The sequence below is a fragment of the Anomaloglossus baeobatrachus genome, chromosome 12 (assembly GCF_048569485.1).
Source record: "Anomaloglossus baeobatrachus isolate aAnoBae1 chromosome 12, aAnoBae1.hap1, whole genome shotgun sequence".
In the NCBI taxonomy this organism is placed as follows: domain Eukaryota; kingdom Metazoa; phylum Chordata; class Amphibia; order Anura; family Aromobatidae; genus Anomaloglossus; species Anomaloglossus baeobatrachus.
The window spans coordinates 111201005-111216396 of record NC_134364.1 but is presented as its reverse complement, the minus strand read 5'-3'; the positions used below and the strand labels follow the sequence as shown (position 1 = coordinate 111216396).

Genomic DNA, 15392 nt, shown 5'->3' with positions numbered 1-15392 from the left:
TGTGGGAACAGCAGGGTGCAGGTGGGGACACAACTACCTCTGCACATACATTTCCTCCATATTGTGGGAACAGCAGGGTGCAGGTGGGGGACACAACTACCTCTGCACATACATTCCTCCATATTGTGGGAACAGCAGGGTGCAGGGGGGGACACAACTACCTCTGCACATACATTCCTCCATATTGTGGGAACAGCAGGGTGCAGGGGGGGGGGGACACAACTACCCCTGCACATACATTTCCTCCATATTGTGGGAACAGCAGGGTGCAGGTGGGGACACAACTACCTCTGCACATACATTTCCTCCATATTGTGGGAACAGCAGGGTGCAGGTGGGGGACACAACTACCTCTGCACATACATTCCTCCATATTGTGGGAACAGCAGGGTGCAGGGGGGGACACAACTACCTCTGCACATACATTCCTCCATATTGTGGGAACAGCAGGGTGCAGGTGGGGACACAACTACCTCTGCACATACATTTCCTCCATATTGTGGGAACAGCAGGGGGCAGGTGGGGACACAACTACCTCTGCACATACATTTCCTCCATATTGTGGGAACAGCAGGGGGCAGGTGGGGACACAACTACCTCTGCACATACATTTCCTCCATATTGTGGGAACAGCAGGGGGCAGGTGGGGACACAACTACCTCTGCACATACATTCCTCCATATTGTGGGAACAGCAGGGGGCAGGGGGGACACAACTACGTCTGCACATACATTTCCTCTATATTGTGGGAACAGCAGGGTGCAGGTGGGGACACAACTACCTCTGCACATACATTTCCTCCATATTGTGGGAACAGCAGGGGGCAGGTGGGGACACAACCTCCTCTGCACATACATTTCCTCCATATTGTGGGAATAGCAGGGTGCAGGTGGGGACACAACTACCCCTGCACATACATTTCCTCCATATTGTGGGAACAGCAGGGTGCAGGTGGGGACACAACTACCTCTGCACATACATTTCCTCCATATTGTGGGAACAGCAGGGGGCAGGGGGGGACACAACTACCTCTGCACATACATTTCCTCCATATTGTGGGAACAGCAGGGTGCAGGTGGGGACACAACTACCTCTGCACATACATTTCCTCCATATTGTGGGAATAGCAGGGGGCAGGTGGGGACACAACTACCTCTACACATACATTTCCTCCATATTGTGGGAATAGCAGGGTGCAGGTGGGGACACAACTTCCTCTGCACATACATTCCTCCATATTGTGGGAACAGCAGGGTGCAGGTGGGGACACCACTACCTCTGCACATATATTCCTCCATATTGTGGGAACAGCAGGGTGCAGGTGGGGACACAACTACCTCTGCACATACATTCCTCCATATTGTGGGAACAGCAGGGTGCAGGTGGGGGGCATAACTACCTCTGCACATACATTCCTCCATATTGTGGGAATAGCAGGGTGCAGGTGGGGACACAACTACCTCTGCACATATATTCCTCCATATTGTGGGAACAGCAGGGTGCAGGTGGGGACACAACTACCTCTGCACATACATTTCCTCCATATTGTGGGAACAGCAGGGTGCAGGTGGGGACACAACTACCTCTGCACATACATTTCCTCCATATTGTGGGAACAGCAGGGGGCAGGTGGGGACACAACTACCTCTACACATACATTCCTCCATATTGTGGGAATAGCAGGGGGCAGGGGGGGACACAACTACCTCTGCACATACATTTCCTCCATATTGTGGGAACAGCAGGGTGCAGGTGGGGACACAACTACCTCTGCACATACATTTCCTCCATATTGTGGGAACAGCAGGGTGCAGGTGGGGACACAACTTCCTCTGCACATGCATTCCTCCATATTGTTGGAACAACAGAGGGCAGGGGGGACACAACTACCTCTGCACATACATTTCCTCCATATTGTGGGAACAGCAGGGTGCAGGTGGGGTCACAACTACCTCTGCACATACATTTCCTCCATATTGTGGGAACAGCAGGGGGCAGGGGGGGACACAACTACCTCTGCACATACATTTCCTCCATATTGTGGGAACAGCAGGGGGCAGGTGGGGACACAACTTCCTCTGCACATACATTTCCTCCATATTGTGGGAACAGCAAGGTGCAGGGGGGTACACAACTACCTATGCACATACGTTCCTCCATATTGTGGGAACAGCAGAGGGCAGGGGGGGGGTCACAACTACCTCTGCACATACATTCCTCCATATTGTGGGAACAGCAGGGGGCAGGTGGGGACACAACTTCCTCTGCACATACATTCCTCCATATTGTGGGAACAGCAGAGGGCAGGTGGGGACACAACTACCTCTGCACATACATTTCCTCCATATTGTGGGAACAGCAGGGTGCAGGTGGGGACACAACTACCTCTGCACATACATTCCTCCATATTGTGGGAACAGCAGGGGGCAGGTGGGGGACACAACTACCTCTGCACATACATTTCCTCCATATTGTGGGAACAGCAGGGTGCAGGTGGGGACACAACTACCTCTGCACATACATTTCCTCCATATTGTGGGAACAGCAGAGGGCAGGTGGGGTCACAACTACCTCTGCACATACATTTCCTCCATATTGTGGGAACAGCAGGGTGCAGGTGGGGGACACAACTACCTCTGCATATATATTCCTCCATATTGTGGGAACAGCAGAGGGCAGGGGGGGGTCACAACTACCTCTGCACATACATTTCCTCCATATTGTGGGAACAGCAGGGTGCAGGTGGGGGACACAACTACCTCTGCACATACGTTCCTCCATATTGTGGGAACAGCAGAGGGCAGGTGGGGACACAACTACCCCTGCACATACATTCCTCCATATTGTGGGAACAGCAGGGTGCAGGGGGGGACACAACTACCTCTGCACATACATTCCTCCATATTGTGGGAATAGCAGGGTGCAGGTGGGGACACAACTACCTCTGCACATACATTTCCTCCATATTGTGGGAACAGCAGGGTGCAGGTGGGGGACACAACTACCTCTGCACATACATTCCTCCATATTGTGGGAACAGCAGGGTGCAGGGGGGGACACAACTACCTCTGCACATACATTCCTCCATATTGTGGGAACAGCAGGGTGCAGGTGGGGACACAACTACCTCTGCACATACATTTCCTCCATATTGTGGGAACAGCAGGGGGCAGGTGGGGACACAACTACCTCTGCACATACATTTCCTCCATAATGTGGGAACAGCAGGGGGCAGGTGGGGACACAACTACCTCTGCACATACATTTCCTCCATATTGTGGGAACAGCAGGGGGCAGGTGGGGACACAACTACCTCTGCACATACATTCCTCCATATTGTGGGAACAGCAGGGGGCAGGGGGGACACAACTACGTCTGCACATACATTTCCTCTATATTGTGGGAACAGCAGGGGGCAGGGGGGGACACAACTACCTCTGCACATACATTTCCTCCATATTGTGGGAACAGCAGGGTGCAGGTGGGGACACAACTACCTCTGCACATACATTTCCTCCATAATGTGGGAACAGCAGGGGGCAGGGGGGACACAACTACGTCTGCACATACATTTCCTCTATATTGTGGGAACAGCAGGGGGCAGGGGGGGACACAACTACCTCTGCACATACATTTCCTCCATATTGTGGGAACAGCAGGGTGCAGGTGGGGACACAACTACCTCTGCACATACATTTCTCCATATTGTGGGAACAGCAGGGTGCAGGTCGGGACACAACTACCTCTACACATACATTTCCTCCATATTGTGGGAACAGCAGGGTGCAGGTGGGGACACAACTACCTCTGCACATACATTTCCTCCATATTGTGGGAACAGCAGGGGGCAGGTGGGGACACAACTACCTCTGCACATACATTTCCTCCATATTGTGGGAACAGCAGGGGGCAGGTGGGGACACAACTACCTCTGCACATACATTTCCTCCATATTGTGGGAACAGCAGGGTGCAGGTGGGGACACAACTACCTCTGCACATACATTTCCTCCATATTGTGGGAACAGCAGGGTGCAGGTGGGGACACAACTACCTCTGCACATACATTTCCTCCATATTGTGGGAACAGCAGGGGGCAGGTGGGGACACAACTACCTCTGCACATACATTTCCTCCATATTGTGGGAACAGCAGGGGGCAGGTGGGGACACAACTACCCCTGCACATACATTTCCTCCATATTGTGGGATCAGCAGGGGGCAGGTGGGGACACAACTACCTCTGCACATACATTTCCTCCATATTGTGGGAACAGCAGGGTGCAGGTGGGGACACAACTACCTCTGCACATACATTTCCTCCATATTGTGGGAATAGCAGGGGGCAGGTGGGGACACAACTACCTCTACACATACATTTCCTCCATATTGTGGGAATAGCAGGGTGCAGGTGGGGACACAACTACCTCTGCACATACATTTCCTCCATATTGTGGGAACAGCAGGGTGCAGGGGGGGACACAACTACCTCTGCACATACATTTCCTCCATATTGTGGGAATAGCAGGGTGCAGGTGGGGACACAACTACCTCTACACATACATTTCCTCCATATTGTGGGAACAGCAGGGTGCAGGTGGGGACACCACTACCTCTGCACATACCTTCCTCCATATTGTGGGAACAGCAGGGTGCAGGTGGGGACACCACTACCTCTGCACATATATTCCTCCATATTGTGGGAACAGCAGGGTGCAGGTGGGGACACAACTACCTCTGCACATACATTCCTCCATATTATGGGAACAGCAGGGTGCAGGTGGGGGGCATAACTACCTCTGCACATACATTCCTCCATATTGTGGGAATAGCAGGGTGCAGGTGGGGACACAACTACCTCTGCACATATATTCCTCCATATTGTGGGAACAGCAGGGGGCAGGTGGGGACACAACTACCTCTGCACATACATTTCCTCCATATTGTGGGAACAGCAGAGGGCAGGTGGGGACACAACTACCTCTGCACATACATTTCCTCCATATTGTGGGAACAGCAGGGTGCAGGTGGGGACACAACTACCTCTGCACATACATTTCCTCCATATTGTGGGAACAGCAGGGTGCAGGTGGGGACACAACTGCCTCTGCACATACATTTCCTCCATATTGTGGGAACAGCAGGGGGCAGGTGGGGACACAACTACCTCTACACATACATTCCTCCATATTGTGGGAATAGCAGGGGGCAGGGGGGGACACAACTACCTCTGCACATACATTTCCTCCATATTGTGGGAACAGCAGGGTGCAGGTGGGGACACAACTACCTCTGCACATACATTTCCTCCATATTGTGGGAACAGCAGGGTGCAGGGGGGGACACAACTACCTCTGCACATACATTTCCTCTATATTGTGGGAACAGCAGGGTGCAGGTGGGGGCACAACTACCTCTGCACATACATTTCCTCCATATTGTGGGAACAGCAGGGTGCAGGTGGGGACACAACTACCCCTGCACATACATTCCTCCATATTGTGGGAACAGCAGGGGGCAGGGGGGGGACACAACTACCTCTGCACATACATTTCCTCCATATTGTGGGAACAGCAGGGTGCAGGTGGGGACACAACTACCTCTGCACATACATTTCCTCCATATTGTGGGAATAGCAGGGTGCAGGTGGGGACACAACTACCTCTGCACATACATTTCCTCCATATTGTGGGAACAGCAGGGTGCAGGTGGGGACACAACTACCTCTGCACATACATTTCCTCTATATTGTGGGAACAGCAGGGGGCAGGGGGGGACACAACTACCTCTGCACATACATTTCCTCCATATTGTGGGAACAGCAGGGGGCAGGTGGGGACACAACTACCTCTGCACATATATTCCTCCATATTGTGGTAATAGCAGGGTGCAGGTAGGGACACAACTACCTCTGCACATACATTTCCTCTATATTGTGGGAACAGCAGGGGGCAGGGGGGGACACAACTACCTCTGCACATACATTTCCTCCATATTGTGGGAACAGCAGGGTGCAGGTGGGGACACAACTACCTCTGCACATACATTCCTCCATATTGTGGGAACAGCAGGGGGCGAGGGGGGACACAACTACCTCTGCACATACATTTCCTCCATATTGTGGGAACAGCAGGGTGCAGGTGGGGACACAACTACCTCTGCACATACATTTCCTCCATATTGTGGGAACAGCAGGGGGCAGGTGGGGACACAACTACCTCTACACATACATTCCTCCATATTGTGGGAATAGCAGGGGGCAGGGGGGGACACAACTACCTCTGCACATACATTTCCTCCATATTGTGGGAACAGCAGGGTGCAGGTGGGGGCACAACTACCTCTGCACATACATTTCCTCCATATTGTGGGAACAGCAGGGTGCAGGTGGGGACACAACTACCCCTGCACATACATTTCCTCCATATTGTGGGAACAGCAGGGGGCAGGGGGGGACACAACTACCTCTGCACATACATTTCCTCCATATTGTGGGAACAGCAGGGTGCAGGTGGGGGCACAACTACCTCTGCACATACATTTCCTCCATATTGTGGGAACAGCAGGGTGCAGGTGGGGACACAACTACCCCTGCACATACATTCCTCCATATTGTGGGAACAGCAGGGGGCAGGGGGGGGACACAACTACCTCTGCACATACATTTCCTCCATATTGTGGGAACAGCAGGGTGCAGGTGGGGACACAACTACCTCTGCACATACATTTCCTCCATATTGTGGGAATAGCAGGGTGCAGGTGGGGACACAACTACCTCTGCACATACATTTCCTCCATATTGTGGGAACAGCAGGGTGCAGGTGGGGACACAACTACCTCTGCACATACATTTCCTCTATATTGTGGGAACAGCAGGGGGCAGGGGGGGACACAACTACCTCTGCACATACATTTCCTCCATATTGTGGGAACAGCAGGGGGCAGGTGGGGACACAACTACCTCTGCACATATATTCCTCCATATTGTGGGAATAGCAGGGTGCAGGTAGGGACACAACTACCTCTGCACATACATTTCCTCTATATTGTGGGAACAGCAGGGGGCAGGGGGGGACACAACTACCTCTGCACATACATTTCCTCCATATTGTGGGAACAGCAGGGTGCAGGTGGGGACACAACTACCTCTGCACATACATTCCTCCATATTGTGGGAACAGCAGGGGGCGGGGGGGGGACACAACTACCTCTGCACATACATTTCCTCCATATTGTGGGAACAGCAGGGTGCAGGTGGGGACACAACTACCTCTGCACATACATTTCCTCCATATTGTGGGAACAGCAGGGGGGGACACAACTACCTCTGCACATACATTCCTCCATATTGTGGGAACAGCAGGGGGCGGGGGGGGGACACAACTACCTCTGCACATACATTTCCTCCATATTGTGGGAACAGCAGGGTGCAGGTGGGGACACAACTACCTCTGCACATACATTTCCTCCATATTGTGGGAACAGCAGGGTGCAGGTGGGGACACAACTACCCCTGCACATACATTTCCTCCATATTGTGGGAACAGCAGGGTGCAGGTGGGGACACAACTACCTCTGCACATACATTTCCTCCATATTGTGGGAATAGCAGGGTGCAGGTGGGGACACAACTACCTCTGCACATACATTTCCTCTATATTGTGGGAACAGCAGGGGGGGACACAACTACCTCTGCACATACATTTCCTCCATATTGTGGGAACAGCAGGGGGCAGGTGGGGACACAACTACCTCTGCACATATATTCCTCCATATTGTGGGAATAGCAGGGTGCAGGTAGGGACACAACTACCTCTGCACATACATTTCCTCTATATTGTGGGAACAGCAGGGGGCAGGGGGGGACACAACTACCTCTGCACATACATTTCCTCCATATTGTGGGAACAGCAGGGGGCAGGTGGGGACACAACTACCCCTGCACATACATTTCCTCTATATTGTGGGAACAGCAGGGGGCAGGGGGGGACACAACTACCTCTGCACATACATTTCCTCCATATTGTGGGAACAGCAGGGGGCAGGGGGGGACACAACTACCTCTGCACATACATTTCCTCCATATTGTGGGAACAGCAGGGGGCAGGGGGGGACACAACTACCTCTGCACATACATTTCCTCCATATTGTGGGAACAGCAGGGGGCAGGGGGGGACACAACTACCTCTGCACATACATTTCCTCCATATTGTGGGAACAGCAGGGGGCAGGGGGGGACACAACTACCTCTGCACATATATTCCTCCATATTGTGGGAACAGCAGGGTGCAGATGGGGACACAACTACCTCTGCACATACATTTCCTCTATATTGTGGGAACAGCAGGGGGCAGGTGGGGACACAACTACCCCTGCACATACATTTCCTCCATATTGTGGGAACAGCAGGGGGCAGGTGGGGACACAACTACCTCTGCACATACATTCCTCCATATTGTGGGAACAGCAGGGGGCGAGGGGGGACACAACTACCTCTGCACATACATTTCCTCCATATTGTGGGAACAGCAGGGTGCAGGTGGGGACACAACTACCTCTGCACATACATTTCCTCCATATTGTGGGAACAGCAGGGGGCAGGTGGGGACACAACTACCTCTACACATACATTCCTCCATATTGTGGGAATAGCAGGGGGCAGGGGGGGACACAACTACCTCTGCACATACATTTCCTCCATATTGTGGGAACAGCAGGGTGCAGGTGGGGGCACAACTACCTCTGCACATACATTTCCTCCATATTGTGGGAACAGCAGGGTGCAGGTGGGGACACAACTACCCCTGCACATACATTTCCTCCATATTGTGGGAACAGCAGGGGGCAGGGGGGGACACAACTACCTCTGCACATACATTTCCTCCATATTGTGGGAACAGCAGGGTGCAGGTGGGGGCACAACTACCTCTGCACATACATTTCCTCCATATTGTGGGAACAGCAGGGTGCAGGTGGGGACACAACTACCCCTGCACATACATTCCTCCATATTGTGGGAACAGCAGGGGGCAGGGGGGGGACACAACTACCTCTGCACATACATTTCCTCCATATTGTGGGAACAGCAGGGTGCAGGTGGGGACACAACTACCTCTGCACATACATTTCCTCCATATTGTGGGAATAGCAGGGTGCAGGTGGGGACACAACTACCTCTGCACATACATTTCCTCCATATTGTGGGAACAGCAGGGTGCAGGTGGGGACACAACTACCTCTGCACATACATTTCCTCTATATTGTGGGAACAGCAGGGGGCAGGGGGGGACACAACTACCTCTGCACATACATTTCCTCCATATTGTGGGAACAGCAGGGGGCAGGTGGGGACACAACTACCTCTGCACATATATTCCTCCATATTGTGGGAATAGCAGGGTGCAGGTAGGGACACAACTACCTCTGCACATACATTTCCTCTATATTGTGGGAACAGCAGGGGGCAGGGGGGGACACAACTACCTCTGCACATACATTTCCTCCATATTGTGGGAACAGCAGGGTGCAGGTGGGGACACAACTACCTCTGCACATACATTCCTCCATATTGTGGGAACAGCAGGGGGCGGGGGGGGGGCACAACTACCTCTGCACATACATTTCCTCCATATTGTGGGAACAGCAGGGGGCAGGTGGGGACACAACTACCTCTGCACATACATTTCCTCCATATTGTGGGAACAGCAGGGTGCAGGTGGGGACACAACTACCTCTGCACATACATTTCCTCCATATTGTGGGAACAGCAGGGGGGGACACAACTACCTCTGCACATACATTCCTCCATATTGTGGGAACAGCAGGGGGCGGGGGGGGGACACAACTACCTCTGCACATACATTTCCTCCATATTGTGGGAACAGCAGGGTGCAGGTGGGGACACAACTACCTCTGCACATACATTTCCTCCATATTGTGGGAACAGCAGGGTGCAGGTGGGGACACAACTACCCCTGCACATACATTTCCTCCATATTGTGGGAACAGCAGGGTGCAGGTGGGGACACAACTACCTCTGCACATACATTTCCTCCATATTGTGGGAATAGCAGGGTGCAGGTGGGGACACAACTACCTCTGCACATACATTTCCTCTATATTGTGGGAACAGCAGGGGGGGACACAACTACCTCTGCACATACATTTCCTCCATATTGTGGGAACAGCAGGGGGCAGGTGGGGACACAACTACCTCTGCACATATATTCCTCCATATTGTGGGAATAGCAGGGTGCAGGTAGGGACACAACTACCTCTGCACATACATTTCCTCTATATTGTGGGAACAGCAGGGGGCAGGGGGGGACACAACTACCTCTGCACATACATTTCCTCCATATTGTGGGAACAGCAGGGGGCAGGTGGGGACACAACTACCCCTGCACATACATTTCCTCTATATTGTGGGAACAGCAGGGGGCAGGGGGGGACACAACTACCTCTGCACATACATTTCCTCTATATTGTGGGAACAGCAGGGGGCAGGGGGGGACACAACTACCTCTGCACATACATTTCCTCCATATTGTGGGAACAGCAGGGGGCAGGGGGGGACACAACTACCTCTGCACATACATTTCCTCCATATTGTGGGAACAGCAGGGGGCAGGGGGGGACACAACTACCTCTGCACATACATTTCCTCCATATTGTGGGAACAGCAGGGGGCAGGGGGGGACACAACTACCTCTGCACATATATTCCTCCATATTGTGGGAACAGCAGGGTGCAGATGGGGACACAACTACCTCTGCACATACATTTCCTCCATATTGTGGGAATAGCAGGGTGCAGGTGGGGACACAACTACCTCTACACATACATTCCTCCATATTGTGGGAACAGCAGGGGGCAGGTGGGGACACAACTACCTCTGCACATATATTCCTCCATATTGTGGGAACAGCAGGGGGCAGGGGGGGACACAACTACCTCTGCACATATATTCCTCCATATTGTGGGAACAGCAGGGTGCAGGTGGGGGCACAACTACATCTGCACATACATTTCCTCCATATTGTGGGAATAGCAGGGGGCAGGGGGGGACACAACTACCTCTGCACATATATTCCTCCATATTGTGGGAACAGCAGGGGGCAGGGGGGGACACAACTACCTCTGCACATACGTTGCATCCAACTGTGAACAGCAGAGTGCTATCTGACCTTTTAATTAATAGAAACATGGTGGCATGATATAAATAAAAATATAAAAGTCTTAATAACGACATCCACAATCACGAGAATCTAGTCTTTTTGACGATGTAAATCTTAAATGATGAAGCGATGGCACCATCTGCTGGAGAAAAAATAAATTGCACTTAACCCAAGGAAATGATAGAAAAATGTGCAATAAAAAAGAAGTTCTAGGAATCGAAAAACATGAAAAAAAGCAAAAATGAAAAAGTGTACTTATTAAAAAATAAGTAATAAAAAATATAAAAGTCAGAAAGTGCAGAGCGAAGGGATCGTGTGCCCAAAAATACATTTTGTTCTCTTTTATCTTCTTTTTTTCTTTTATATAATAATATGAATAAGAAATAATGGTGCACGCCATCCCAAACAATTGCTTACTCAGCAGTTTCCCAGGAGCACAGAGATCTTGTAGACCGTTTTATACCATACCTAAGAATTGCAGGAGAATAACCAAGATTATCCCAAACACCCGAAGTGGCGTAAATAGGAAAAATGCATAGTTCCTTCCTACTAAACTGCCTAATTTATCTATTTACACATTATTAGACAGGAACCTAGTGGGAATGTACACACCATCAACCATTTTTACCCTTGTGTTTGGTTCCGGAGCTTTTTTTTATTTAGTGCAAATTTTTATAGCCTTTACTAAGCTGAAGCCTAATGACACGCCCCCGAGGATCCTGTGAGCACCACCCAGACCCACCTCCGAGGATCCTGTGAGCATGGCTCCCTCAATAAAGACCATCAAAATTTTTATATATGTCACATGGAGGTTTTTACTAACTTCGCCGACTGTCATGACAGCGTTGGGATCTGTTCAGACTACAGATTCTGACACTCTACCTAATAACTTCTCTGAGGTCTATAATCAGCGCAGGATGACTTGGGCGGTGACCAACAGATTGGTAGTTCATAGGTAGACTAGTAAGAGTTAGTCTTTGCTGGGATGCGTGTGAGTCATTTTGATCACATGTTGGGGGAAGCCAATCACATCTGCTCCGCTCTTATATATGTTGGCTGGGCACTTTCATTAGTGCCAGCTACAGTTTATCTTAGCTGGTCTGATGAGGTGTGGTGTTCCAAACTAACTGGTGGTTGTAGTATTTGTTGCTGTGTGCGGTTGTGGAGTAAAGCCTTGTTGTCTTTTTTTGCTACCTTCCTGCTCTTGCTTTTCTCCTCAGTCTCTCATTGTTAGTTCCTGTGAGTGCAGTGTGTCAGAGTTTTGGTTTTCCCCTGTCTGTCTTTATCTCTGTTAATAACTCTTCTGCTTCTTCCTCCCCTAATAGGAGGGGGGAATCAGATCAGTTCTGGTCAGGAGCTTAAGCAGGCATTAGACTTAGGCATCTCCACCATTAGAGGTAACACAGAGGTTAGAGCTAGCCTAGGGACTCCTAGCGTAAGGGACAGCATAGGAGCCTCTGTCCTTCACTTTCCTATAGTCACATTGTGACAATATATGGAGGTATTGAAGTTAAGAAAAACTTTGAGGTCTATGACTACACATAATTTCAGATTTAAATTTGCCATTATTTTTGTTTAAAGGGACCTTGTTTTCTTATGGAAGAATGTAAATCGGATGCATCTGCTGTGTCTGATGTCGGACCGATGCCCCCAGAGACATGGAGGTAACATCTTCATAGGATTATTGATGTAAATATTCCCAAAATTATAATAGTTGCATTTACTTATTTACCAGTAGGGGGAGCTCAGTGTGTACGAAAGGATAAAATCATGGTCAGAGCTCAGTGCTAAGTGTATACATTCATGAATACGATAGACTCGGTGTATTTTGGAAGAATCAGAGGATAACATTGCTCCCCAAATATTTCTACAGTGACCTGAACGTCTGTATTGGGGTTTTGTGGCCATAAAATATTCATCGTATTTCAGGAAACCAAAAAGCCGGAGGAGGACACGGTCTGCTTTTCGGTGGAAGAACTGGACTCCTTAGAAGACCGAGAACGGGAACGGTGTAAAAATCCCGAAACCAAGATTCACCAAAGTCCAAACTTAGTGGGTGAGGGGAGGTTTGTTTTATGTCAGATTTTCTTTTTATCATTTTTGTTTTTATTTTATTACATTGTTTTTACATATTTTTATATCTCTATTTACTTTTTTATTACATTTTGGGATAATATTTAAAAGATTATCTTTATAGCATGAAATATATAAAACTGAGTGTATGTGTGTGTATGCATGTGTGTATGTGTGTACGTATGAAAGTGTGTCTGTGTGTGTGTGTATGTATGTACGTGTGTGTATATGTATGAATGTATGTGTATTTATGTGTGTATGTATGTGTATGTGTGTGTATATGTTACTGGGGGACCGGCAGATTAGGACCAGGGGTATATATCCCAATCGCCAGTCGGGGCCCACCGTGCTCCAAATGGTAATGGAGCTGCTGGCACCCTGTGGGTTAGGCGGAGACTATAGAGCTGGATGGCTCTGAGATAACTCAAGGAACAGGTCACGTGTGTAGGGACACGTAAAACCGAACGACAACCCAGTTAGCGTTTCGGTGGAGCGGGCGCTCCACCGACCACGTGTGTAACAACACATCAGGCCGGATGGTAACCAGTTAGCATTGACCGAGAAGACCGCTGCGACAGCGCCCTGTCGGCCACGTGTGTAAGACACGTCAGGCCAAGCGGTCCTCCGATTAGCGTTTCTGGCCACCACTCGACTGGCCACGTGTGTAAAGGACACGTCAGACCAGGTAGTCACACCAGTAGCATTTGACTGGGAAGCTGAGGAGGATAATAGGGTTCACACACCCAATCCAGGAACACCCTGTTAACTTCACAGGGGTTCTGGGGTGCGCTGTCTGTGCGCGTAGAGGTAGAGGGCACAACCGGACAGGTGGCGCAGCAGGTACACTGCCCGTGCGCGTAGAGGGCACTCTCGGACAGGTGACGCAACAGGTATTCTGTCCGTGTGCGTAGGAGGCACAACTGAACAGGTGACGCAGCAGCCGCAGTCCAGTTAACGCCACTGGACTGCTCTAGCACAACAGGAACAGCAGCAAGGAAGCACGGCGCCTGACCCTCGTGTGCTGAGCCACGAATCTTGGCGTGACAGGCACCGTTCGCCTAGCCCTACCTACCGCTTCCAACAAAGCTTATGCCACCAAGAACTCTAAATGAAGACTGCACACCTCCATGTTGTCTCCAGCCCCTTTTATAACCTGGGTCTGCCCCAAACCCAGGGTTGAACCACCAAGGTCCAATAGCAGAGTGCCATGTCATCAGTGACGCCACATGCGACCTATCCGGAGCCGCCACGTCATTGATGACCTCATGGCAGCCACGCCCCAAACACTTCACCAGTCATCGTCTGACGACCAATACTAAGGTGCCAGATCATGGGGGCTGGCCTCTGTGAGCCAGTCCGGAGTTGCCACGTCATCAGGACACCTGACACCCTCTGCCCTATCAGGGCCTGCCACCTCACGGACATGCTCAGTGAGGTCCTTACCGGACCAAGCCTCTGAGGCACTAAGTGCCTGAGCATGCTCAGTAGCCTGAGCAACAGGCTCAGAAAGCAGACTATCAGTTTGAGCATGCTCAGTAGGCACATCCCAGAACTTAGACACAGCACGAAGTCCAAGTACCTGTGCAAAGAGGTGTTAGGGTTAATTGTGGGAGCATGCTCAGTAGCCTGAACTGAGGACTTAGTCTCAGACATAACACAAACAGGCTGAGCATGCTCACTAGGCAAAACAGCGGGCTTAGACTCTGGCTGGGGTAAATCGGCGCACGCATGCGTACTAGCCGCCTCTCCACACTTAGACGTGGTGGAAGGAGCAGCCAACTGGATGACCTGAGGCACGACCAAGAACGGCAGCCGGCGCCTGGGCGCAACATGAACCGCAGCAGGCTGCTTGAGGCTATGGCGCCGCCGGTTCGTAACAGTATATGAATGTGTGTCTGTATGTATGTATGTGTATGTATGTACGTATGTGTATGTATGTGTATATATATATGTAAGTGTGTGTATGTATATGTAAGTGTGTGTATGTATGAATGTGTGTATGTATATATGTGTATGTATGTACATATGTGTATGTATGTGTGTGTGTATGTATGTGTGTGTGTATGTATGTGTGTGTATGTATGCATGTGTATGTGTGTGTGTGTGTGTATGTGTGTGTATGTATGCATGTGTATGTGTGTGTG

General features: G+C 50.5%; 2 protein-coding genes across 3 annotated transcripts in view; one reads left to right on the top strand and one right to left on the bottom strand.

Moving 5' to 3' along the window:
* Positions 1–15392, bottom strand: part of LOC142258067 (acyl-coenzyme A thioesterase THEM4-like) — a 106382-nt gene that overhangs the window by 60124 nt on the left and 30866 nt on the right. The window lies entirely within an intron of this gene.
* The window catches only part of LOC142258066 (uncharacterized), a 39616-nt gene that overhangs the window by 20360 nt on the left and 3864 nt on the right, over positions 1–15392 (top strand). For both annotated transcript variants that reach the window (XM_075330509.1, XM_075330508.1), the window contains exons 2-3: positions 12757–12839; positions 13105–13231. In XM_075330509.1, coding sequence (XP_075186624.1) covers positions 12834–12839; positions 13105–13231 — 133 coding nt within the window. In that variant the 5' untranslated portion in view covers positions 12757–12833. The remainder of the gene's footprint in view (positions 1–12756; positions 12840–13104; positions 13232–15392) is intronic.